Source organism: Gossypium raimondii, chromosome 6, assembly GCF_025698545.1.
Source record: "Gossypium raimondii isolate GPD5lz chromosome 6, ASM2569854v1, whole genome shotgun sequence".
NCBI lineage: Eukaryota > Viridiplantae > Streptophyta > Magnoliopsida > Malvales > Malvaceae > Gossypium > Gossypium raimondii.
The window spans coordinates 1,759,303-1,787,295 of NC_068570.1; the positions used below are offsets into that span (position 1 = coordinate 1,759,303).

General features: G+C 32.6%; 4 protein-coding genes across 5 annotated transcripts; 2 read left to right on the plus strand and 2 right to left on the minus strand.

Moving 5' to 3' along the window:
- Nucleotides 1–12,897: 12,897 nt before the first annotated feature.
- Nucleotides 12,898–15,930, plus strand: LOC105774454 (ethylene-responsive transcription factor RAP2-1). Its single transcript, XM_012596954.2, is given in 4 exon segments — nt 12,898–13,045; nt 15,230–15,544; nt 15,547–15,585; nt 15,588–15,930. Coding segments are annotated over 4 exon segments (615 nt in total). The 5' UTR covers nt 12,898–12,924; the 3' UTR covers nt 15,728–15,930.
- Nucleotides 13,140–13,790, plus strand: LOC128041929 (ethylene-responsive transcription factor RAP2-1-like). Its single transcript, XM_052632895.1, has one exon. The coding sequence runs from the start codon at nt 13,163–13,165 to the stop codon at nt 13,631–13,633; it is 471 nt and encodes a 156-aa protein (XP_052488855.1). The 5' UTR covers nt 13,140–13,162; the 3' UTR covers nt 13,634–13,790.
- Nucleotides 15,931–21,450: 5,520 nt separating the features above from the next.
- On the minus strand, nt 21,451–23,295 carry LOC105773812 (uncharacterized). Its single transcript, XM_012595951.2, has one exon. The coding sequence runs from the start codon at nt 23,025–23,027 to the stop codon at nt 21,807–21,809; it is 1,221 nt and encodes a 406-aa protein (XP_012451405.1). The 5' UTR covers nt 23,028–23,295; the 3' UTR covers nt 21,451–21,806.
- A 1,144-nt stretch (nt 23,296–24,439) lies between these two features.
- On the minus strand, nt 24,440–27,273 carry LOC105773813 (mediator of RNA polymerase II transcription subunit 23). Of its 2 annotated transcripts, XM_052632264.1 has the most exons (7): nt 26,863–27,271; nt 26,570–26,770; nt 26,335–26,418; nt 25,599–25,693; nt 24,766–24,830; nt 24,593–24,679; nt 24,440–24,502 (listed from the first exon to the last, which is right to left on the minus strand). In XM_052632264.1, exons 1-5 carry the CDS (start codon nt 27,031–27,033, stop codon nt 24,806–24,808), a joined length of 576 nt encoding a protein of 191 aa, XP_052488224.1. In that variant the 5' UTR covers nt 27,034–27,271; the 3' UTR covers nt 24,440–24,502; nt 24,593–24,679; nt 24,766–24,805. The 2 variants fall into 2 exon arrangements, with proteins under 2 accessions (XP_052488224.1, XP_052488225.1); XM_052632265.1 differs by having other exon boundaries at nt 24,441–24,502; nt 24,593–24,830; nt 26,863–27,273.
- Nucleotides 27,274–27,993: the final 720 nt, after the last annotated feature.

The window sequence follows — 27,993 nt, forward strand, 5'->3', positions numbered from 1 at the left end:
TTTAACAAAAAAAAACATATAAAGTTCGGTTAATTTGGTTAATCGACCAACTTAACGAAATATTTTTGTTAGGTTAATTTTTTAAAAATTCGGTTCGGTCAACGGTTAAATGATTAAAAGTTCGGTTAATTCAGTTAATATTAGTTCTATTCAATTAACCGTAAGGCTGTAAAAAAATAAAAAGCACAATTGTAAATTTAAGGATAAAAATATTGTTTATTTAAGAATTATTGGGATTTTATCCTTGTCCAATTGCATGTATTTGGATGATTTTTATTTACAAATCAAATTTGTAATAGTTTGAGTCGAAATTTATTTTTATTTAATTAATATTTAAATTTAATTTTCTTATTTATTTAATAGTAAAAATGGTTTTAAAATTTTATATAAAAATTATTGTGTAATAGCCCGATTTTAGGCCTAGTCGGAACAGTGGTTTCGGGACCACAAATCCTACGAGAAAAAAAATTGTAATGGCCTGAATTTTCAGAGGTGTCGGAACGGTGATTCGAGATCACTAAATTCGACAAATGGGTAGAAAATATTATTAATTTAGTAAGTATAAGTTAAATGTGAAGTTAGGAAAATTTTTGAAATAGTGAATAGTGCACTAGAAATAAATATTAAAATAATTAGAATCCAAATGAGGTATCAAGACCTCGGGGATTTTAAACCGAGCCATAAATATTTTTATAAATATTTATGGAGTGTTAAAAAGTTAGTATTAAAGTTTCGTTAAGAAATTTTAAAATTCCGATAATTAATTGAACAAAAAGGACTAAATTGTAACAAATGCAAAATTTTGAGAAATGATTAAATAGCTTAAATGATAAAAGGAAGAGGGCTTAAAAGGAAAATAGACCCAAGGTCTATTTGGGCTGGACGGCAAAGACATGAAATCAGCAAGAAAGTAAGAAGAATTAAGGACAAAATTGGAATATTGCAAAATTTGCTTAATAAAGTTAGGACCAAAGAGGAATTATCTAGATTTCTCTTCATTTTTCTGAATTCTCATCAGTTAAAACACCATGGAAGGGCTTCTTCAAGCTGGTTCTTCATATTTTTATTACAAGTAAGTTCAATTCTTGACTATTTCTTGAAATTTTTGTATTTTTATGACTTTTACAACTAGGCCCACTTGTTAAATTCATTAGTTTTTGATTTTATGAAAGAAGTTGAAAGTTGATATGAATATGTGTTGGAATTATATGATGATTTATCATGAAATTAGAGCTTTAAATTGTTCATATGCTGATTTTATTGAAAGAATTGAATAGAAAGTGAATGTTTGGGACCTAATAGTAAAAGAGTTTGAAGATAGAGTTAAATATGGAAATTCTGAATTTCAATAGTTGTGTAACAACTTATAATGTCTAGGTAAAGTATTAATTTAGAAAATTAGATTAATTGAGGGGTTAATTGAGAAAGGACCGAATTGTATAAACTGTGAAATTTGGGGCAAAATGGAAATCAACATTTTGCACTAAAGCAGTTTTGGACAGCAGCAGTAGTGTAACTTTGAAAAATCACCAAAAATTTTAGAGATTGAATTAGAGGATGAATAAAATATGAAACTAAAGCTTATTGAGTCTAGTTTCTTATAAAAGAAATGGTGTGAGCAATGGAATTGTAAATCATGAGATATAATAGATTTTGTGAGACAAGGTCAGAATGAATTCGGGTTCCCCTGTTCTGACTTTGGAAAATCATTAAAAATTGTAAAAAAATTATTATGAGTTATAATTTATATGGTTAGAATCCTTAATGAGTCTATTTTTAGAAGAAACAAACGAAAATATCATCCGAATTCTGTACAATGAGATAATTAATTTTAGTGAAGAGTGGTTGGAACTGTCAAACAGTGAAACAGGGGAAACTTTAAAGAATAAACTGTACTATTTGGCTGAACCAAAAATTCTGAAAATTTTATGGTATGAATATATTTGAGTCTAGTTTCAGGAAAAATTAACGGATCTTAATTTGGAGCTCTGTAGCTCCGGATAAAAATAATTTAGTGACTCTAACTCGGATAAACAGTTTTGAATATACATGTGAGTGAATAGTGAAATTATAGCTAATGTTGTTTAAGTGTGTTATACACATTAAGGATGTGGAATGGAGAGGAGGAGGAGGAAAATTGGGAAATATATGAATGATTTGTGTATAATTGGTCATATGCTTGATTTTAACTGACAAACGATGGAATAGAAATGATGCTTATATTTGTGCATTATTGGTCATGGTTTAAGCTCATGTGTGAAAATAAAAGTTTCATAGTATGTGTGTATGGTATATTCGGTATATGATTTGGCATGAAATAATGTCATGAATGGTTTATGAATTAACACATGTTGGTAAGCCTGATACATGAATAAATGTTGTGCTCATCCATGCTTATAATGCTTATGCTATACGTGTATTTGGCTAACATATTTGGTGTATATGCTTAGACTTTGGCCAAGTAGTGGCTAGATTATGCCACGTTAAATTTATAAGTTATGCATTGAAATGGTTTATCGTGTGGTTAGTTCTAAAAAGAGTTATGTTTAAATACACTAGCTTGCAACTATGGTTGAATGATATGCTTATATCTTGTGTGATGTGCATAGAAACAAGTGTGGAAAGATAATGAAATAATAAGTTCATATGGCTGAAATTTAATGATTAAATGTTAATTTCATGAATTATACAATGTATGATGAAATGTATTCATTTTTGAAATGAGAATAAAATAAAAATGTGAAAAATCGAATAAATGATCAAATTAAGCGGAACACCGGATTTGAGTACTTCTGATCAAGAGATAAAGTGATAAGTGGTAGCTTTAGCTACACTTATCTGATCAAGTGAAAAAGTGATAAGTGCTATACTTATCTGATCAAGTGACAAAGTGATAAGTGTTAGCCTTATCTACACTTATCTGATCAAGTGAAAAAGTGATAAGTGCTATACTTATCTGATCAAGTGAAAAAGTGATAAGTGCTATACTTATCTGATCAAGTGACACAGTGATAAGTGTTAGCCTTAGCTACACTTATCTGATCAAGTGAGAAAGTGATAAGTGGTAGCTTTAGCTATACTTAACTGATCAAGTGACAAAGTGATAAGTGGTAGCCTTAGCTACACTTATCTGATCAAGAGACAAAGTGATAAGTGGTAGCCTTAGCTATACTTATCTGATCAGGGACAAGTAATAAGTGATCATACGTAAGACCATAGTTATACTATGGCAAGGTGAAAGTGAAGTACTCAATCTTCCATAACTGTTCCCTAATTTGATTAAGGATGGTAAGTGACAAATGGGCCCAAAAGAATTAAAGTAAATGGATAAGTGGTAGTGTATTTATATCAGGACGATGTTGTTATTCAAGCTAAAGTGATATTTTCATTGCAAAATTGAGAATTTCATAAATGTGTTATTGAATGGTATAATCAATAAACATTGAGTTAAATGGTAAATGCGTATTAGTGTTGAACTTGATGTCATTGAATTGTACCTGAATTAAATGGAAATTGCTAGTGATATGATCTAAATCGTGAGCATGAGAAATTGTGAATTGAAGGAAATGGAAATGAAGCATTGAATTGCATGAGTATGTATCGGGTCTCGTAAGCCCTAATTATTATGATTATAACATTTTGAGGATATACTGTGAAAAGTTATAGGAGCATGTTAATTATTTTGAAAGTTTTAATTTAGATGAAATTTTATAACTCGGTTAAATACGTTTACAAGTGCATGTGTTTTGGTAATGCCTCGTACCCTATTCCGGTATTGAATACGGGTAAGGGGTGTTACATATTGTTCAAAAAATATTATATAAAAAGTTATTTGTTATTTTTATTTACTTAAAAAAATTAAATGTTTGTGAAAAATCCTAATCGAAACAACTTGTCATAGAACTTCTCTTGCAAAAATTACAATTAAGGAAAGTGGTTTCCACATAAATGCTCGTAGCCACAAGGTCTAGTAAAAATAAAAACATTTTGATTTGTTGATGGAATCTTAGTTCGATTGGTATGGATATGATTATTATCAATGTAAGAGGACGTGGGTTCGAGTACGCTGAAAATTATTATGATCAGAACTTATAATGAGATTATTTATATCAAATCAAACAACTTGACTTTTATATAAGTGCTCCCAACTACGAGACCTAATTGTACAAAAATCCTATTACTTAATAGTAATTTCCTATTCTCTAGAGGATGCAACTAAATCTTTAGACTCTCTCATTTTTAATAGGCTCATTTAATGATATATTTTGTTTGTTTTGATATTCACCTGCTTTAACATAAAGAATTTATTGTTATACCAAAATATGAAAACATGACTGATCTAACCAAATATATGACAAAACCAACCCATTATGCCACCCCACTTGCATACCAATAATAAAGGATAGATAACCTTTGGACAAGACATATTATTCATAGTAATTTCCCCTCAAAAAGAGATCTCTCTTTTCTCTTTCATTTCCATCTTCATCTTCTTTACTCATTCCATTTTCAAAAATAGATCTTTTATTGAATTTAGCATTAGAAGCAATGATTCCCTTTAAACATCATGTCTACTCAAAAGCATTCAAATCCACTCCACCTTCTTCCAAGGACATCTCCAAGCCCATCCCATAACTAAAAATGCACAAACAAACTTACCCAAACAAATAGTGGGTTAGCAACACAAACCACTTGTTGATTATAAGATAATGATGCACATTTAGGTGAGTTAAGAACATCAAACTCATGGATATATGATAAAGATGACATGTTATTCCTCAAGGTAAACTATAAAAATAGTCACTTTTGTTTGCCTCAGATTACATTTTAATCACTTATGTTTGAAATGTTATGTTTTAGTCACTTACGTTATCGTTTTGTTACGAAATGGTCACTTACCGTTAAACTCCTTTACCTCCCTAATGATAGACCTACATGGCAGTCCAAATGGGTTTTAAATGCCAACTTGAATGTTCAGTTGCTGGGATGAAAATAGGTTTTTAATTAAATAAATTTAATTTGGACTGTCAGGTAAGACCGCCGTTAAAGAGGTAACAGAGCTTAACGATAGAGTGACCACTTCGTAACAAAACGATAATGTAAATGACTAAAACGTAATATTTCAAACATAAGTGACTAAAATGTAATATAAGGGAAACAAAAATTTACCCACAACTTATAAAAGTGTGAGGGTGACATGTTATTTCACAACAATTAATGAACCTTTTACCATTCTATCCTAAGCAAAACGTATAGCTAACACAATCACTTGTTTAAAATTTAGGAATATATCAATTAACATAAGCTTAGTAACCTATTGTAAACAAAAATAATTATCACATACACCTTTAATTTTTTTTTCATTTTGTTCATGAAGTTAAGAAGAATATATATTGTTAGTTTGTAAAAATACTAAGTCATAAATAACATCACAAAAAGAAAGGTCAATTTTGAATCTACTATAAAGATTTCATGTATGTACCAACCACCAATTGAGCAAGTTGATTGCAATATTGCAGTTTGACTAAATTAATTATGAACATAACAATGAAATTTAATATGATTTTTGGATAGCATATAATAAAAACAAAACAAAAATTATAATTAAAAAAGGTGAATGAAGGTTGGAGAGTGAGAAAATGTTTAGTAAATATGTAGATTTTTATTAGAAAAGTAGGAAGATATGAAGGAATAATAAGTAAATCATCTAGAATCAGCTTGAATTATGCATTGGATATAAATGGAAATCGAAAAAATTGGACATAAATATTTATGTAGAAAAATCTCATTCAAGGAGGATAAAAAATCATAAGTAAAGCAAACTTCACTAAAATAGGCAAAAATTGAAAGTGGAGTACAAGATGGAGGAACAAACAGCATGAAATACAAAGTTTTCCCGAATTTCCCACAAACTCTCTCTTCATTTTGTTGTTGTTATTTAAAACTATCTAGGGTTGCTAAAATGCCTATTTATAGATTAAAATCCGTGTGAAAATACGACTGAAACATTCCTAAAATAATCAAAGTTAAACTGAGAAAAGATAACAGAGTTTAACTAAGAGAAGAAACTTGATTAAGTGGAGAACACGTCGCTATGTCATGAAGTCATGTTCAGCTCGTCTGGACGTCATGCATCGTGTCGTCGAGACGATGGGTTCTTCTCATTGGGTACTGGTGCCATGTTGACGTTGACTCTTCCTCGTCACGATATTGTCGTCTGTTTCATCCGAAATGTGAGCCACATTCCACATAATCCATATAGATAGTGGGGAATTTTATTAACTCATTTAAACATTTTTTTTCATATAAAAAATCAAGTTAGAAGTCTTGACAATATAGTATTAAAATTATTAAAAGGTAGCAAATGAATAATTAAGAACTATTGGGACATTAAAAAATGGTAATGGCTTATTACAACATGAGAACATCAGCTTAATAAAATAATATAACTAATTGGTACTGCCGACCAAATAGGTGATGCAAATTTTATATGCATATATAAATTTTGTTACTTTATAATTGCTTATGGAGATTTTTTTATACAGTTGGTAGGAGCAAATTAATTATTTATATGCACACATTACGGATGCGAGTTATGGGTGTAACTCGAATAAATTTACTTAATTTTTAATATGTCGGAAAATTGTTTAAATTATGGTTCTCATTCACCGTACGATATAAGTCTAATCCTTATCTTTAAAATGATATTCAAATAATATATAACTCTAAAACTCGAACTTGATCTAAAGACCCTAAAAAGAAATCACAATCACTCCTTAGTCCTTCCACGTCTTAACTGCCTACTTTCAATTCTGTACGGTCACTGTCTCTTCCCCCTGCCCGCCCGCCTGCCATGCACGTTCCCATTTACTACCACAAAATACAATAAAAATCTCAGTATTTAACACTACTTTCCTATTGACCTATTTATTCATGATAGGTTAAATGTATCTTGACTTTAGTGTTGCTCTCAAATAAATTTGTACATATATGGTCTTCTTTATCCGGATTTTCATTTGGTGGTTTTCAATTTTTTTTAATATTTCATATATATATATGAAATAAAAACTGTTGATTCATGTTTGGGTCAATACAATAAAATGTTTGACTGAAAAAAAATGGCATGTTTAAATTTATTTGAAGGAGATTGCAGCACTCTTTGATTTATGTTCAATTTCATTCAATGTCGACAGTAGAAGACAATTGGAAGAAGCTAAACGGTGCCTAACCTGAATTTTCCCTTTGCAAAAAGTTTTAGGTTTGGACCCAATAAAGTAGATGATATTCCATTATTTCATGTTTACCTAGGTTTTTGTGTTGTATAATGGTCAAATTTTGTTGACGTTAAAAGTGTAATGTATAGTTTCGTCTTTTTAAAAAGGGCTAAATAGAAATTCTTTTATTTTATCGGGAGTAAAAGTACAATTTTATTATATACTAATTTCTAGTTTTATCATTTAAAAGGATTAAAATGAAAAGTTTTCAATTTTGGGAGGCTCATGCCTGGTCTCCTATAGATTCACCTCTATTCATAGCCAAATCAAAATTATTCTAGAGAAGATCTACACATGATAAGATTCGAGTCAGAATGAATCTAGAGACAAATTATATATGACTTATGCAAGGTGGGAGTTGAACTTTTCAAAGTCCCCAACACCACCAAGGCCTTATTATTAATCTAATTCTAGTTTTCATCCCTCTACAATCTTCAAATTTGAGATGTAATTCATCTACTTTAATCTACATAGTTTGGTCTCTCTATTTTTATAATATTATTAATAAGTCCAAATTGATAATACTATTAGTTGCTGCTATTAAAGTGATAAAGTAAAATTAAAAAAAAAAACAATCTTTAAGTATTTGTTAGAATCTAGTGGAGGGATTAAAGCAATATATAGACCTTCTCTAATTAATTCAAAAGACGACAACCCTAATGGCTTTAAAAGAAACATTTTAAGGACTAAGGTGTTAATAGTGAATAATTCAAAAGTGATGGATTGGGTGGTGAATGTGTTTTTCTAATGCTAAAATCAAAGAACCAATTAAAGGATTCCACATAAGGGACATCAATTAATCATGGATTAAGCACTTAGAAATGTGGAAAATTACACCACTACTCTTTTATTTAAAAAAGTTTAAAATTATAATCAGATGATTATGATTGACAATTGACACCAAAAAAAAAAAGGTCAGTTCAATAAGTTTGAACCATATGGGAACAATGAAATAATAATGATTAATCAATTTGCTATTTCCATTAAAAATAGATGGATCATCCCATCTTTATTGCGTGGACGAAAAGCCACTCTCAATGTCTATCTTCCCATCCACCACCGACTTTCTTTCTTTTTTTCAACTTATTGGTTTAATAAGGTTTATCTCTGGTTAGTATAAAAATAATGATGACGATAAGATTAGTTATTATAACGTGAGACAAAAAAAAACTACATGTACCAGACAAAAAATAAACGCACATCAAAAAGACCCATAGACTTTCATAATTTTAAGTTTATTGTGTGTAAAAAAATTTATTTAAATAGGCTTTTTACTCAACCTATGAAATTGAATTGTTGTTTATAATAAAATATAATAGTACTATCATGGTTGTTGAAATTAGATTGGATCGGTTAGTTAAACCGAGTGGACTGTAAACCGACTGGTATGTCAAATCTAGACAAAAAGATTGAATCAATTTTTAAATAAACTACCCGAAACTAATTAAATCGAGACAAAATTAATTGAACCGGTGATTAGGCTAATCGAGCCAATATCATAATTTTATAATTCTATTTATTAAAATTAGACGAATTGATCAAATCAAAAATCAATACGATTTTATCACTAATCTGGTTTTTTAAAACCATGGGTACTATAGATAAAATATTTCTTTCTAAACTCGGATGGATCTATTTACAAAGTTTTGTTTCTGTTTTTGCTTTTTGTTGGTCTTTCCCTTCTTCTCAACTTGGATCGCTTGCCGCTTGCCTAATATTATTATGCTAATAAGAAAACAAGGAAAAATCCAGTTATTTCAGTTATGCCAAAAGCAACTTTCTTGTTTTCTTTGAGTTGTAAAGTTTTCAAGTGATAGAATTATTAGATGTTAACCAAACATCGATATCATCTCATTACATAAATAAAGCAAAAATAAATTAAAATTCCTCCCACTTAATTTTAGTTTCATACATTAGCTTTCATTAATTTCACCATATGTTTTAATTATTGCTCGAATTTTAAATTAATTTAGTAAATTTTAAAATGTTTTAATTGAGTTTTTAAAGTATTAATATTGTATCAATTAGGTGTCGAGAAATGTGTCCATATTATAGTAAATATGTAACTGTTTTCTATGTATTTGAACAATGAATAAATAGATAAAGTTAATTTCACATTTCACTATTATATCTTTTGTGTTTCTGTCTTTTATGTTTTTCATACAGAGCGAAATTGTGACAAACAAATATTAGCTCATTAATTGTCTAAGTTCAAACTGATGATAAGTGGCATTGTAAGAACGTTTACATTGCGAGAAGGACAACTTACTTCAGTAGATAATCTAAACAAGTCTGTAATCTTGTAAAATAATCAAAGTGAGCATTTGATTTAAATACTTAGAAGGATTATTATGTCGTCTACAATTCCAATTAAGTAGATGACTAGTCTTGACTATTGGAGTAGTTGACTCTACGGATAGAGACATAGATGAACTCATTGGAAGAATGATATATTGGACTGGACCCAATTTGAATTAATTCTGAATCCGTTTGTGAATTGATTCACTTGTGACGTTTATGGTGTGACTTACCTAAATCCTGAGTTAGTTACTGACATGTGTATGTAACTCATGTGCTTTGATATAAGTGGAGGCTTATGCTTTAAAGATGATCGAGCCGATAGCCGGTATGTTAGGTACATGACTTGTGGATGCATGACTTTATTAGCAACAATGGAATTCATAGTTTGATTAAAGAGTTAACGATATCCTCTCATTGGCATTGTGTGGATTGATAAATATGGAACGTGGTCACTGGTTGCTAGTTCTCGAACAAGCAATTTATCACAGACATTAGTTGACAGTGATCATATTAATCATTAAGATGACACAATGGTGACAATGAGATAAAATAGGATTGTTTGAGTGAATGGGTTTAACTCAAAAGAATCAAAGATATCATATGAAGGTAACACACATATGACAAGGTCATTGGACAAATCAGTTGGATGAATTGCTTTCTTAAAGAGTATACAATAAGGAGTTTTCAATCATGATACTTCTTGTGGACTAACTCCATGATTAAGAAAATTGTGAATTATCGAAATGATGCTTCTGGACATAATTGCAATTACTCGAGCCTAATTTTATATGTCCGATTGGTCCCTCCGCTAGCTCAACAAAATCTCGATCAGACTACATTTGAATCAGAAGAAAATTCTACGACTTTGGAAATAATTTAATTTAGTCGAATTATTCACTATTTTGAAATTGTTAGAATGTTAGTGATAGTTGAGAACAAATGCAATATTTCTTATTTCATCACTATTTTTATTAGAGGGCATAAGCTTAAAACTCCAATTTTGGTGTACAACAATAATCTAATAGAATCATTTTTGTTCGATCAAGTGGGGGATATTCTTGAAAAGGTACCTGACAATTTTAGCAATGACAAAAGAAATGTTTAAACTTGGTTGGGCAATCAATACAGTCAAACTCATGAGGCAGAAGATGGTGGCTTGAGACTCAATTGTGGGTGGGATGATAGTACTGTTTTGGAGGAGCAAGATCATTGGAATGTTGAACAAGTAGAGCCAGTTGGAAAGGGTAAGGCCATGAGGGTAAAAGACCAATTGGGCACGGAGGAAGGCAATGGAGACGAAGTCAAGGATGGAGATGAAGATGAAGGCGACGCTAGAGACGAAGATAATCACGAGGGTGGAGGTGAATATGAAAAAGATGAAAACGATGGTGACGATCAAGTGGATGAGTCGGTTGCACTAGTTGTGCGAAAAAATCCTACTCACACCCGTTAGCCACTGTCCTGTGGCACACATTCGGCCCAACGAAGCCGATGATGTATTTTTTATTTACTTATTGTGATGTAAAAATGATTGTCATCAATAAAGAAACAATAACTTTTTTTAGTATATTTCCATTGCAACTCATATTTGTCTTTGTTAAAATCTTATATAAATTATACGTAAATTTCCATATATTTAATATTTGATATGAAATATGTAACTTTGGATAGACGTCTTTATTGAACTGGTAGAACGAGACAAATACAGTTGAAATGCTAGTTAAAAAGAAAGAAAAAGATTTTGGGTGCAACAAAATGAATGCTAACAATGTTGAGGCCTTAATGTACCATTCAATACAGAAAATGTTGCATTCGTATGCCCTGGGTTTCTACGATACTCGTATAACCTCTGCTGATTGTTCTTCTCCTTGAGTTTCTACGTAGAGGTCTCAATCGACAGTCGTTATGCGGTCATGGATCGGGGTATAACGGGAGAGCCAATTGACGGTCGTTATGTGGCACGAGCTCAAACTTTTTGGATACCCAGAAATGTTGTCGTATAAATACTATACAGAAGTTTGAAGGCATAATCATATGGAAAATCTATTAGGCTTCCCGCTATAATTGACGTAATTTTTTTCTCCATTTCTAAGCAGTTAGTACCTTTAATCTTCCTTCTTATTCGAAGGCCGACACCGCTGTGGATGTAGGAGGACTCTCAGGCGGAGCGGGGAGAGATTGTTGCGGTGCAGTAAAGGTGATGCTCTTTTCAGGCTGATAACGATTGTTGTTATTAAACAACCCATTAATAACTACAACCGTTGTCGCACTGACCCGAGTTTGACATCTATTGTGCCAAAACATCCGCTCTCCGCCTGAGAGCCCTATTGTGTCAACTTTGGTGTTAGCCTTCGGATAAGAATGAAAGGTTAAAGATATTGAGTGCTTGGAAATATAGAAAAAAATTTACGTTGATTACTCCAGAAACCTTTCCATTTTCCCTATAATTATGACCTCAATCTTATGTATGATATATAAAAGACATCATTTGCAAGTATCCAAAAAGCTTAAACTCGTAACCGCATAACGACCGTCAATTGACTCCCGGTTATACTCGAGCCCGTGACTGCATCACGACCGTCAATTGGGACCTCCACCTAGACTTCCACCCGTGACCGTATCAAGCACTGTCACCCAAAACCTGGCTACCCCAAGATGGGTTTATGAGGTAATAGTCCTATCCCGCCATGACATACAAAATGTATGTGTTTTGAGTCACGTTATCACATCCTGACCCCTCCAATTTACCTATAAACTTTCGTGATTTCACCCCTAAACCCTTAAAAAATCCTAACCCTAACAAAAATCCTAAACCTAACATAATTAAAAAAACCCTATTATTGGAAGAGAGAAAGGAAAGCACGCTCAATTGGACACGCTTTCTCTTTTCTCTCCAAAATGATATTTTAAAATTTTAAAAAAATAGCATAAAACCAAATAAAAATATTTTTACCCGTAAATAGTTAATATAAAACAGATCCTAAAGCATTAGATAATAAATAAATATGAGAAATCCTAAAGCATTAGATAATAAATAAATATGAGAAATGATTTGCTTGCCAATAAGATATACTCCAAAGCTAAAAGCCAAACCCCAAAAAAGGGGAGAAAAACGTCGGCTATATCACATGCTTTATGCTTACAAGCCGCTACTTGAGTTGATTTCGGTTTTGGTTAAGTCATCAAACACCCTTTCGTACCCTCCAAGAGAAAAATATATATATATACAGTTTTGTATTCGTATATAACTATGTATCTCATATACAGTATACCATTACTACTATATATAACTTTTGTAGGTTATAGTAAGACTTAAAGAGAAGAAATTAAGAGGTGTAGATGATGGTTTATGTCGGCCAAATTTGTATTTAAGTATATACGATCAACGTGGCGGCCGTGCCCCGACGACAAACTAGCAGCCAAGTGGGAAACTATACTGCAATTCATTTCACCCCCCACTCTCTGTTTATGTATATATATATCTCATTGTGAATCCCTTTTTTGTAGCAAGGGTGTTCTTTGATATTTAAATTTTAACCCTTCTTTCTCGTAAAATAGGGTTTTGGTTTTTTGGGAGGGTTCCGGCCATGGAAGGTGACTGTTGTTCTTCATCGACATCGAGTTCAACGAGCGGTGAGAAGCCGAAGGCGGAAAGGACACAACAAAAGGAGAAACCATATAGAGGGATAAGGATGAGGAAGTGGGGGAAATGGGTGGCTGAAATAAGGGAACCTAACAAGAGGTCTAGGATTTGGCTCGGGTCGTATACCACCCCCGTTGCCGCCGCCCGTGCCTACGATATCGCCGTGTTCTACTTACGAGGTCCGTCCGCGAGGCTTAACTTTCCTGACCTTATAGAAAAGGATAATAAGCTTAGGGATATCTCTGCCACTTCCATACGGAAGAAAGCGGCTGAAGTGGGGGCGAAAGTTGATGCTTTGCAAACATCATCGGTTTATCATCATGGTGGTTCTTCGTCGGACTCACCGAATAATACTCGTCGAGTTTTGTTGAAGCCTGATTTGAATAAGTACCCCGAAATTTCCGATGAAGATTGAATCACAGATAGGAACACACCCCTCACAAATCAACAAATGTTCATAGGCACCATTTTTTTTCCTTTTGTTTATTTAAGAATAGAATCAATGGAGAAATGGATTGGTTCTATTTGATAAGGTTATGTTTTACTTTGGAATACTATTGAAACTTTAGTTAGTGGCTTGTAACTTAACTTTGATAGTCATGGAATAGGATTTAGCTTACCCTTGTTTTCCTTTATATATTTACTATATTATAAACCTGGGTTATTTTTCAAGTTCGAAAATAACTTAAAATTCGAGAAAAATTTAAATAAAAATTAAGCATATTTAAAATATGGGTTGAAGTCAGTTTTAATATTCAAAGCTCTAGTTTGATTTAATTAGATCGATTTTTAAGTTTATGGTATGTTCTATTTTATATATTATATAATTTATTTCATATGAATAATAAAATTTACGTTGATTACTCGAAACCTTTCCATTTTCCCTATAATTATGACCTCAATCTTATGTATGATATATAAAAGACATCATTTGCAAGTATCCAAAAAGCTTAAACTCGTAACCGCATAACGACCGTCAATTGACTCCCGGTTATACTCGAGCCCGTGACTGCATCACGACCGTCAATTGGGACCTCCACCTAGACTTCCACCCGTGACCGTATCAAGCACTGTCACCCAAAACCTGGCTACCCCAAGATGGGTTTATGAGGTAATAGTCCTATCCCGCCATGACATACAAAATGTATGTGTTTTGAGTCACGTTATCACATCCTGACCCCTCCAATTTACCTATAAACTTTCGTGATTTCACCCCTAAACCCTTAAAAAATCCTAACCCTAACAAAAATCCTAAACCTAACATAATTAAAAAAACCCTATTATTGGAAGAGAGAAAGGGAAAGCACGCTCAATTGGACACGCTTTCTCTTTTTCTCTCCAAAAATGATATTTTTTAAAATTTTAAAAAAAATAGCATAAAAACCAAATAAAAAATATTTTTTACCCGTAAATAGTTAATATAAAAACAGATCCTAAAGCATTAGATAATAAATAAATATGAGAAATCCTAAAGCATTAGATAATAAATAAATATGAGAAATGATTTGCTTGCCAATAAGATATACTCCAAAGCTAAAAGCCAAACCCCAAAAAAAAGGGGGAGAAAAAACGTCGGCTATATCACATGCTTTATGCTTACAAGCCGCTACTTGAGTTGATTTCGGTTTTGGTTAAGTCATCAAACACCCTTTCGTACCCTCCAAGAGAAAAATATATATATATACAGTTTTGTATTCGTATATAACTATGTATCTCATATACAGTATACCATTACTACTATATATAACTTTTGTAGGTTATAGTAAGACTTAAAGAGAAGAAATTAAGAGGTGTAGATGATGGTTTATGTCGGCCAAATTTGTATTTAAGTATATACGATCAACGTGGCGGCCGTGCCCCGACGACAAACTAGCAGCCAAGTGGGAAACTATACTGCAATTCATTTCACCCCCACTCTCTGTTTATGTATATATATCTCATTGTGAATCCCTTTTTGTAGCAAGGGTGTTCTTTGATATTTAAATTTTAACCCTTCTTTCTCGTAAAATAGGGTTTTGGTTTTTTGGGAGGGTTCCGGCCATGGAAGGTGACTGTTGTTCTTCATCGACATCGAGTTCAACGAGCGGTGAGAAGCCGAAGGCGGAAAGGACACAACAAAAGGAGAAACCATATAGAGGGATAAGGATGAGGAAGTGGGGGAAATGGGTGGCTGAAATAAGGGAACCTAACAAGAGGTCTAGGATTTGGCTCGGGTCGTATACCACCCCCGTTGCCGCCGCCCGTGCCTACGATATCGCCGTGTTCTACTTACGAGGTCCGTCCGCGAGGCTTAACTTTCCTGACCTTATAGAAAAGGATAATAAGCTTAGGATATCTCTGCCACTTCCATACGGAAGAAAGCGGCTGAAGTGGGGCGAAAGTTGATGCTTTGCAAACATCATCGGTTTATCATCATGGTGGTTCTTCGTCGGACTCACCGAATAATACTCGTCGAGTTTTGTTGAAGCCTGATTTGAATAAGTACCCCGAAATTTCCGATGAAGATTGAATCACAGATAGGAACACACCCCTCACAAATCAACAAATGTTCATAGGCACCATTTTTTCCTTTTGTTTATTTAAGAATAGAATCAATGGAGAAATGGATTGGTTCTATTTGATAAGGTTATGTTTTACTTTGGAATACTATTGAAACTTTAGTTAGTGGCTTGTAACTTAACTTTGATAGTCATGGAATAGGGATTTAGCTTACCCTTGTTTTCCTTTATATATTTACTATATTATAAACCTGGGTTATTTTTCAAGTTCGAAAATAACTTAAAATTCGAGAAAAATTTAAATAAAAATTAAGCATATTTAAAATATGGGTTGAAGTCAGTTTTAATATTCAAAGCTCTAGTTTGATTTAATTAGATCGATTTTTAAGTTTATGGTATGTTCTATTTTATATATTATATAATTTATTTCATATGAATAATAAAATATATTATATTCTTTTCAAAAAATATTATATTATAATGTAAATATTAAAAATATATTAAGTTGCATATTTTTAGATTCAATAAAAAATCATATAATAGTAATAAAATATATATTTATTAAAAATTAAATCTTCTCAAAATGAAAGATATATAGGCTTAAACAAGCTTAGGTTAGTCATTTACAGATAACTAGATAAATTTTAAGGTACATGTTCTAGTTAAACAAACCTTGAAAATCAAGGGCTTGGGTTTCCATTTATTATATGTGCACATTTTTCCTATATAAAAGATATAAAATGATAAAAGTATATTTAAAATAATATAAATTATAAATTATTTTATAAAATAAAAATATTTTATCATTATTCAACTAAATTAATGTTGGATTGATTATTAAAAAATAAATGTGATTTTATAAGCAATAATCATCCTTCTTTATTCCTTTATAAAAGGAAATCCTTCAAATCTGTGAACAATAAATTATTAAAAAATAATTTAAGAATTTTTATATTAATAGTTATATTAGGAATGGAAATGGATGAGATCAAAGATGGATGTTTTAAATTCATTACTGTTTCACAATAAGGGCAAGATCAAGAATTTTTTAAGGGAAAGGATGGAATTAAGTTGTATATTTTATAAGAGTTATAATGTAATTTTATGATTTTATATTTATAAAATTTTAAAGAACTAAATTAAAATTTTATCATTTTAGGGGTCAAAGTGCAATTTTACTATGTAGTAACTTAAAATTTTATAAATTTGGCCTAAAGTGATTTTTTATTTTAGGGGGCAGGACCCTACCAACCCCCTAGCGCCACCCTTACTCCACAATTTGTATGCTCTACTCTACCACCCATCACGCTCCACTATGAATGTAAAACCTTAAAAATCACTATCACCTCCATGACTGTTTGTGGATTCATCTTTGACCACCTCAATCCGCTTCAATTTAATTTTTGCTACTTATATTTAATATTTTCAATATTTTTAAAGTCAAGTAAATACTCAAACATAATTATTCAAAAAAATATATTTTTGAAAGCTTTAAACATACGAGTTTCTTTTCTATATTATATTGTTATATTTTTACCCTTTTAATAATTATGTATATACAAATATAAAATAATAATTTCGTTTAGTAGAGCAAAGCAAGACAAACAATTATCATAATTGCTCGAAACTTACTATTTCGAGGCGAATCCAAGAGGGGCAAGTAAGGCCTTGACTCCCTTTGGTTCAAACGGGTCAATTGTCCTATTAGTCCTTTTTAAGATTTTATAATTCAATTTAAAACTCTTTAATACAAAATTTATAGTTTAGTCCCTTAAAAAAATTTTATTTCAGTCCCACTCCACCCTAGAGGTGATCATGGGTTGGGCTACTCGGCCCAGCCCGACGGCCCGCTCAAAAAATGAGAGGGTTCGGGTAAAAATATAGGCCCGAAATATGGGTTTGGGCAAAAAACGAGGCCCGTTTAGAAAACGGGTCGGTTCTCGGGTAAAACTTTTGCGGCCCGAGTCCGGCCCGAGTTATATATTAAATATATATATTATTTTTAATCAAATATACTTTTATTTTATTATTAATTTGGCTATTATTTTAGTTCTAATTTGTTTCAATGTTAATATAACCACTTTTTTATTATATTTTTAATTTGTGTATTGTTTTAATCATTTTTTTTGTTTTAAAATTTTTTATTTAATGAAATAAACTAAAAAAAATTAATATGGGCCCGGCTGGGCTCGGGCTTAGCAATTTTCTTTTGAGCCGGGCTTAGACAAAAATTTTAGACCCGTTTCCTAAGCCCGACCCGAAATATGAATCTAAAATTTTGTTCAAGCCCTACCCGGCCCGGCCCATGATCACCTCTACTCCACCCACACCCATTTTTCAAACTAAAATCCACTTCATTTGAAGTAAATTAATTCAGAATCCACCAAAGGTATTCAAAGTTTTTCCATATCTAAATTATAACAATAATTCGATGACAAGTCAAAAGGAAAAAAAAAAAAATCCCCATTAACTTTTTCATATTCGGTCCTCCATTAATACAAATAAACAAAAATCAAGGGGTCCCATTAATGCCTTGCCTATACGTATTCAAAAAACAAACAAACAAAAGAGGACTAATCAAAATCCCCAAAACAAGAATAAGCATAAACCTACGTTAATTAATCATAATTAAGAAAAGAATAGAAAGAAACCGAAAAATCTAATCACCGCCCACCTTCATCACCTATCAACATCCACCGAACAACCCTCTTTCGTAAGCTACCAGTAACCATGAAGGTGACAACCTCCCTTAGCTCATCATCTATAGGACCATACGGGTTTTCTCAAGATAAATATCTCGAGCAAAGTTAGAAAATTAAATGTTTTTGAAATGAATTGAACCAATCAGATTATCGATTATCGATTCTATTGATTCAATCAGATTTTAAAGGAAATGAATTATTTTAAAAGTTATAAAATTATAAATCGCCAGTTCATGTCAATTAGCAGGTCAACCGATTTTATACCTCTCACTGAACCAGTACCTCAGCCAATTCTCTGAATTATTAATTTTGGGGAGATTGAAAATACAATTTTTATTTAACGAAAGAAGAAAGGATTAAATTGAATTATTTAAGTTTAAGAGGGCCTAATTTTGAAATTGGACCATTACCCCGTGCTTGGTTCTCATACGTATCTCACCCTTATCTCCTTATCTACTTTCTTTGATTTTAGGAACTAAAAATACGAGGACGCAAGCTAGTAGGCCATATCACTCTTTGGCCTTTGTGTCTTCATACGGTTGATGCAAGGATTGTCGATTTTGTTATTACGAGATTTTGTTTGTTTTAAATCGTCATATTTTTTGTATTCCGATAATTGTTGCATTCTGATTACAACGTATGTAAAAATTCATACCTACACTTAATGAGGACGCAATCCCTAGTTATTAAAACGAACAATACCTCATAACAGATACAAATCCGATAGTTCGATGAATTGTGCTCCAAGATGGCTGCTTGCAATGTTGTTGTATTGGTAGATGATGAGTGCAAATGTAAATGCCTCCACCACCTATAGTTACAGGGAAAGGGGGGGGGGTGAGGGACATGACAATGTGACACTAATGTTATGATATCATGAAGCATTATTGGGGTTCTAGACCAAACTATTAACCAAACTAGTTCTTCAAAGCTGATTGATAATGAGCAGTGAGTCCTATTAGTGCCGACAGAATAGCAATCAAATCAAAGATTAAATATTTAAGAATATCACTAATTATGGTCTTTCTTTCATGATGAAGTTGTTTAACATCATCTAGGAATCGATTTATTTAAAGAAGTTTATGAAATGTTGTTTGTTTAAAATTAACTGTGCGTCAAGGTAAACTATATGCTATAAGTTGGGGGTCCAAATCTTACCATAGACAAATGTCCTCGTTTTTTTTAGTAGATAACCATGTGTCACTCACTATTTGATCTCGAAGAGGTGGTTCCGTTTTGTGAACTCATTATCTTTTTAAATAATTTTTCAAGGCATCGGGTTTTCTATAAAGTCGAGAGATAAAACTAAACTCAACTTAAAAACAATACTAACCGTTAAGGGATTGTCAGCTCTAAACGAACAACACTTTAAAAAACCTTACAAAACTTCAATTTGTTTATTTGAATTTAAATATATAAGATGCCTAAAACTTTTCTTCTTGTTTTGCTTCTTTCATGTAACTCTAATTAGCCCTTAAACCTTACAACATCCATCAACCAAATGCCCTAATTCTACTCAAAATTTGTCTATCCTTGGAATTTCAGCTAAACCTATCAATTGAGCAAATCAGATTGATTTTAAGTCGAGTGAATATAAATAAAATCAATTCAGATCATATTGAATTCATGTCATTTCAAGTTCAAATTGTTTCAATTCAAGCTATTCAAGTTTAAAATTTGAGTTTTCAAGTTGTATCATTATGAGTTCAAATAATTTTGAGTTATGATTATTTCAAGTTAGATCATTACGAGTTCAAATGATTTTGAATTACGATAATTTTAAATTACTTGTTCAAACATTTCAAGTTCAAATTGTTTCAAGTTCACGTCATTTTAAATTTAGGGTTTAATGTTCGAGTCAATTTTTTAAAATAGGTCGAAAAAGTTTAAGATATTAATTTTTTAAAATTTAAATTGAGAATATTCAATTTAGATTCCACAAGTCCAATTTCAATTGTACCTAAATTTCTTGCTTCAACAAAATAACTAACAAGTAGTTATCATTTTGTGGCAAACCCCTCCCCTCCCCCACCCACCATCCTTGTCCTACATCACCTATGATTGGAGGAACCTTTAGTTGAATCAGTGGACTTGAACTTTAATTATCTCAATCAGAAGACAAAGCGGCAATCATCCATTAAACCCGAAAATGACCTCAGTCGGCAATGGGCTTTGAACTCCTCAAATTAGTGCTTTGAATTTTCTTCCCATTTCTTGATTTCCTCTTCAAGCAACTCTCCACTTATGTTACTTGGATTGAGGTGTGCCTAAATGTTATATACAAATATATATCCAACACAAGTATGATTATTCTTCTCTAAGTTTTTCTATACTTTTGTCGAATCCTTGTAGGTCATATCTCGATATCCATGTGTTGACTGCTTCAAAAAAATTAAAGAGTCCGAGCAACATAGATTCATACTTCATGCCCCTCTAAGAACAAGAGAGATCAATCAAGAATCATTTCTTACACAAGCATTTTGATTGGTCAACGAAGGTCACGCAGAAAACCAGCAATTATGCAACAGCATTCAAGTATATCACCCACAGGAACAAATTTTCAATATAACAAGGCCAAAAGAATTGGATCTAATTTACCCCAGACAAGCAATAATCATTTGTAAAGGTAAAAGTATTATCGAGCCTCTTATACTAGGAGTCAATTTACATTTTGCCTCCTTTACTCAAAAAATGGATAAATTAATCCAAGTATATTACATCAAAGAAAATTTTATTCATTTTTACTAATAAAAACCGGTCCTTCTACATCAGAATGAGGGCCATCTATCACTTTTTGGTTGTTCCATCAGCCACATCAATTTTTCACAGTATAAATTGATGAATTTTTTAACAAAAATGACTAATTTACTATTTGAACTAACGTACAAGGACTACTTTGCCTATTTTCTTTAGTAGAGAAGGCAAAATGCAATTTAAATTCTAATACAGTAGCCTCCATAGTACTTTGACCCTATATGAATTAAACATTCTCCATATACAAATCTATAGAACTAAAATGAAAACTATATATATGAACGCAACAATGATCCACCACTTTCCACTAATCAAATTCATAACCTACACCATAGGTGAAACACATACTAAAAATTGGTGTTAAAAAATGAAAAAAGATTACTACATTGCAGTTCCTCTGTTGTTCATACCTATACTATACCATTTCAATTTTGAGGGTATCAATGGTACACTCTACACAGTAAAAAAGAAGATAATATAGAGACAATATAGGCATGATATATACCATTAGCAACTCTGAAAACAATGAAGAACCACATTGTGCAAATGGGACTCATAGATTATAATCTCCTTCTCCATTATTCCCTGTATAAGTTTGAATTCCTAACATTGATAAGCGTCCGAACTTTCCTCATCAATAATACCCATCTTCCTCAAAAATCATTTCATCTTCACTACCATCCAACAAGTAATCTTCATCACCAACTTCCTCAATATCCCATTCATCCTCATCTTCTGAAAACACCGAAATCATCATGCCACCGTACTCATTCCTCCCTACTAAAAGCTCATTCGCAACACCATCCAATTCCCCGATACTAATGTTCTCACCATCGAATTCCGAAACTGAAAACAACCCATCATCACTACTCATTCTCTTCCTCTTGGGCACCAAATCTTTCTCTGAAACCTCCCCATTTTCTACCTCAACCCAAGACACCCATAAATCAGCATGTCTACCTAAACCCCTATCCCAATCACCTACAACCACAGTCCCTAAATCTGCTTCCCTTGCTCTCCTCAACATCTCCACAAAATCCTTATCATCAGAAACTAAAAACAACCAATCAATCCCTCTACTCATTGAATGTTGCATTTGTCTTTTCAATGCCCAATCCGCTGCTTGGGGCTTATCCTCCACGGTTTTAACATAAACCCCAGCTCTCCTTAGCTCACTAGCTAAACCATAACCAATCTTAGGCTTAATTATACTCCTAGCAGCTTCATTGTACTTATGGTTCCCACTTATAAACCTTTCTTTAAACCGTTGACGTTTCTTACCCTTCAATGATTTCATCCTGTTCAACTTCTTTTGCCGTTCCCTTTCGTGTAATTGCTTGAAATGTTTCTTCAAATCAAGATTCGTTTTACATTTCCGGCCACAAACGCCGCAAATGTACGGTTCGTCCGGCTTCACAATCCCTTTCCGTTCGAGGATGTCGAGGCTCCTCCTTTCCCGTCGTTCTTGAAGGACCCATTGAGGCAAATGAACGAACGCGTGGCGGTTAGCGTAAGCCGACATATCGACGACTTCACCGAACTTCTCGGCGACCCTTTTCAACGCCAACGCCGCTTCGTACGGCGGCCCTCGCGGCGGTTTGTTGTCGAGGTCCCATAAAACAACGACTTTCTTCTGTTTGGGTGCGTAAACGCCTTGCTTGTTCCTCACCATGTCGATTTCAACGGCGTTGGCTTCGGCTTTGACGGTGAGACGACATCGGGTCGGTGAGGATTTGGATTTAAAGGGTGGGGCGGAAATGGGAGAGAGGGAAAAGGAAAAGGGAAGCTCTGGTTTTGTTGGGAAAAAGGTGGGGTTTACGTGAAGGGATTTCAGGGAATTGCAGAGAGAACTCATTGCTTCATTTATAGGTATTGCTTTTCTTCTTCGTTTCGAATGTATGTGAAGGAGTGAATTTTTTTTTTTTTTTGGCGAAGATATTTGGATAAACAGAGCCGAAGAGTGTATATATCAACAGCCGGAGAGAGATATAGTTGTCGTTCATCACCATGGGCCATTTTTAGACCATTTTAAGGGGCTTTTCAATAAGTTGCAGATGCAACAAAGACGATAGTTTATGGTCCAATTGTTGGTAGATATGGGCCTATTTATTTGGAAAATCTTGAAGGTCATTAAGGGTGCGTTTGGTTCGCTGTATTGGATTAGAAGTGTATTGGATTAGAGGTGTAATAGCAAATCAACTGTTTGGTTGAATGTAATGGAATAGAGGCGTAATAGTAATCTTGTGTTTGGTTGAATGGAATAGAGGTGTAATAGCATAGTGGAAAAAACTAAAATGACTAGAATACCCTTAGCATAAATTTGTTTTGGTAAATGATTATTGTTATTGTTATTTAAATTTTAATAAGATTATTATTATCAATAATAAATATTTTAATCATATTTAAACATAATTATTATTAAATATATTATAATTAAAATATATAATTTAATAAAATTCTTAATAATTAATATTCTTATATGAATTTACTCAAATTATAATTTATGATACCATAAAAGATAATTTGAAATAATTAATATTAAATATATTTTAATTAAAATATATGATTTAATAAAATTTAAAATAATTATAACTAATAAATTATCTTATATGAATTTGTATAATTTAAAATAATTATTATTACATATAATTTAATAATAATATATAATTTCATAAAATTCTTGATAATAAATTTTCTTATATGAATTTATACAATTTAAAATAATTAATATTAAAAGAACTAAAAAGCACGTCCGATGAATTTGGATAAATGATTGTCTAGATGCACTTGAATCAATAAATTCATTCTTGATGTAAAAACCTTTTTATATTAATTTATAAAACTTAAAATTTCAAAATACTAATAATATAAATAACCACTTATTAAAAAATACATATAGAATGGATGAAGATAAATAGGTGTCCAAATTCAATTGTATCTAGATAATATTCAAATAATAAACATAAAACAGAATGGAATGAAGAGGGCAGACAGTAAAAATTTTGCCATGAAAGTATGACTGCGGATGCCTGCTAAATGAATGCATGTCTTACAAGATCCACCTTGTTTCTCAAATGATTGGATAAATTTTTCTCACACAATTATTTTCTTATCATTACAGCCTAATCTTTCCAACCCAGATCACCGCACAAGAGAAAAAGGGGCTAAAACAACAGAAACGGTTCAGAAATTCTAGTCGAGACCAAAAGCTTGGCCATTAAATTCACAAAGATGTCAATAGCCCCGGTAGTCATTCCGGATCTCATCATCGAATTTCTTTTTAAGCTCTGGATGTTTCTCAAAGTACTCGTCTGCGGTCATGGTGCTGATCTTTTGTTGTTCATAAAAAAAGATAAAAAAATTCAGCAATTGTGATTTGGAACACAACAACACACATTCCGGCATTGTTTTATTTATTACCTTAAGTTCTTGAACCTCGGCAATTTCTTTCTCCAATCGCTCAGACTCTTTCAAGGATTTCTCCTCTGCCTCTTTCAATTCTACAAGCTATAACCACAAATAAATAGCACATCATTCGAGGAAAAAACTTGGAGACAGGGTAAAAGAGAGTCAATTATCCTGTTGATTCTCACCAATTCATCAAATTTTGGTTTGTATTGAGGAGTGACGGTGTCAACAAACTTGGGGATCTCTACACCTGCAATGGAAGAGTATATAACATTTGTAACGGTGAATCCCTCAAAACTCCATCCAAACCTTATAACAAGCATGATAAATATGATTACTTCGACTGCTAGAAATTGCAGACAAGTGAGAATTGAGTAGCTAGATGTCTATATTTTCTTCATTCTACTTTGAACATAAGTATAGGAGTATCTCAAGTTTTGGTGTCCAGAAGAATCTGATCACATAATAGCATTATTGAAATGAAACATCTACGGCATTAATCTGAAATTGTTAAATGCTAATAGCATTCAACAAGTGAATTGCACATAAATAAGAATTGTATTTGCAAACAAAATAGCAGCCAACAATGTCCTCATTGGCAATTGATTTCCATTTAACTTTCAGTGAAGTATGGGGCATGGAACTGATCTAGGAAAGATCAAGGAGATCTGGAGCTGGAAAATGATTGATAACTGTGTTACGCAAACTCGAGTGCAAGTGTCAGATCAGGCTAAATGTCCAAAATGGGTATGTTCAACTTTTTTCCAAGAATTTGTAGGGTCCTTGAAGGGTCATATCCCCATATCTATGGTCCAGATATAGGTTAGGCATTGATATTTCCGTAAAAAACAGTCAGAGAAATATAAAGCAATAGCAATATAAAGCAAAGGGCACAGAAATCCTCAGGAATCAGAAAGCTCAATCTGAAACTGCAAATTCCATTCTAAATACTATCACATGCTATGACCAGCAGAAGGGAGAGGAGTATCTTGGCTGAATGAACCATGCAGAAGATCACCTGTACGGTGGAAGCAGACGATAGTTGACAATTTCAAGCACCAGAAGTGTCACCGCAGGCTTGCTCAATAAAGAAGCATTCCTCTGTGCCAAATGCTGCAAAGAAGGCATTTTAAAGAAATCCTATTATTCTATTAGCAAGTGACAATATATTTTTGTAAATCCATAAAGAGAGAATAAGGAAATCAGACTTTAGCTTTGGTCTAAATTGAAAAAATCAGCAGTCAGACAACAACTAAGCCTTCTCCCACTACATGGAGTCATCTATTGATCATAAATCATCATTGGCTCTTATATAAGTTGCCAATGGATGGTTACAATGGGTTTGGAAAGAAATTTCCAAAGTGCAATTTTCTAAATTAAATGATTTAATAAAGGGTGAATTGTTACATTTAGTCAGTTAGTTGGTTTGGATGAAAAGTAGCATGATCTTGAACAGATGTCAGGAAATCTGAAAAACAAATATTATATTGACAGATAAAGTCATTATAAGTCAAAATTTGTTTTTCCAAATTAGTAGGATGATTGACTTACTTTCAGCCAGTAGCAAGAATGAGGTTACAAGTATATTGAAAGTGGCAATTACTTCTTAAGACTTCCATTAAAAATGAGATGGAATAACTTTTCCAATGGACAAAATTTATACCACAAATCTCGAAAACTGCATGACACTAATCCTTTACTAAGAAATCTTCTAAAAGATAAGAAATAATAACATTAGAAGGGAAGCAAGTTACACTGAAGTGCGAACAAAATAACGAATGAGGTGCAATGAGCAACAATCTGGTGTATGTTTCAACCATAGCAATACTAGGAACAACCTGCGTCAAACGAATCAATACCAAGCATTAGAAACAGTTTGAAAATCAGTAGTGATCCAATTGTCAAAGACCAAATAAAAATTAATTAAGCCTACAAGAAAATAGTGATCAATTTATAAATTAGATTACATTACTCTATTCAGGATAATACCTGCCCAGCAAATAAAGATTCTTCCATTTGAAAGACCAACTTCAAATAAAGATTCATTGAAAAGCCAGATAACAGTGAAATAGGCAATGGACTAACTTCCCGCATCACCATGAATCTCTCATTGGGCTGTACATTTGCTTCAGGTAACAACTCTGTAACTCCACCAGAAGATAACCAATTCATGACCGTTTCACAAGTTGGCTGCGCCATCGTGTAGGAGACAACCCAAAACATCCCAATTGATTTATAGAGAGAATAAAAAAGGAGCTAGGGATTAGAGAGAAGAAAAAGACCTGGCTGAATTTGGTTTGTAAAGTAGAGTTAACTTCATCAAAAGTGCGACGAAGAGTAGCGAACTCTTTGCGAGCCTCATCGGAGACCAAAAGCTTAGCCATCCCTTCCCAATCAATGTTCTTTGATGCTTTGAACACGACATCGACGACTTTCTTCCCCGGTCTGCTCATTTTTCTCGCACTTTCTCACTTCCCAAACGCGAGACGGTGGAGATTTGGTTCGAAGAAAACTGCTGTTGATGTTGGGAGGGAGAGGGTGGGGTGGAGCAGCAGATTTTGGCTGGGGAGGGTAAAACAGAAACGATTAGCTAATCCTTACTTTTGAAACGGATTGGCTAATCGTTGTTGAAGCAGAGAAAATGAGGAATACATCCGTGTTGTAATAGGCCTGTAATAGGCAATACATCAAACCAAACACGGGATTAAGTGGGAATTAGTGGGGCCCACGGATTAGGGGTGTATTGGCTAATCCAACACACCCAACCAAACATGCTGTAAGTTTTCCCTTATTCAATTGCATCAACACAACAAAGATAAAAAAAAAAAAACCCTTTGGATCAAATATTCTTCACTTGTCTTCAACATTAAATCTTGACAACTCTTGATTTAAGGCCAAGTCTCAAAGACTCTTGAAACAAGATTAAATCTAGACTATCCTTAAATCGAATAAAATGATATATGTAGAGATTTTAATTCATAATTTTATTCCTACTCACCAACCACTGGGGCTTTGCATTTTCTTGAGCCATTACTTTCACTTTTTTCTTTTCAAGTTGAAGTGGAAATAAAATTCCCTTTGTCATTGACAAGGCTATTTGGGAAGATAAAAGGGAAACTGTTTGATAATTGACATCAATCAATGGTCTATTTCTAGCTTTTAGCTGCTAATTATTACTTCCCAATACCATTTTCCTTTCGTTTTAGTTAACTAAATGATATAACTCCATTGTCATCTTCTATACTTTTGATGTGATTTGTGATTACTTTTTATTGCACATTCTTAAATATATTCACTTTTGACCCTTAAAAGTTTTATAATTTAATCATTCATCCTAAGTTCCAATACTCCAGTCTTATTGAAATTTTTGTATGAATGAAGTGAAATGAAATTCGGGTTTATCATATACATGT

Excerpts from the sequence above, each read along its gene's own strand:
- LOC128041929 (XM_052632895.1), top strand. The coding sequence starts at position 13,163 with ATGGAAGGTGACTGTTGTTCTTCATCGACATCGAGTTCAACGAGCGGT.
- LOC105773812 (XM_012595951.2), bottom strand. The coding sequence starts at position 23,027 with ATGAGTTCTCTCTGCAATTCCCTGAAATCCCTTCACGTAAACCCCACC.
- LOC105773813 (XM_052632264.1), bottom strand. The coding sequence starts at position 27,033 with ATGAGCAGACCGGGGAAGAAAGTCGTCGATGTCGTGTTCAAAGCATCA. Across the intron at positions 26,771-26,862 it reads TACAAACCAAATTCAGCCAG|CCAACTTGTGAAACGGTCAT; the intron begins GTCTTTTTCTTC and ends ACGATGGCGCAG. Across the intron at positions 26,419-26,569 it reads AATCTTTATTTGCTGGGCAG|GTTGTTCCTAGTATTGCTAT; the intron begins GTATTATCCTGA and ends CGTTTGACGCAG.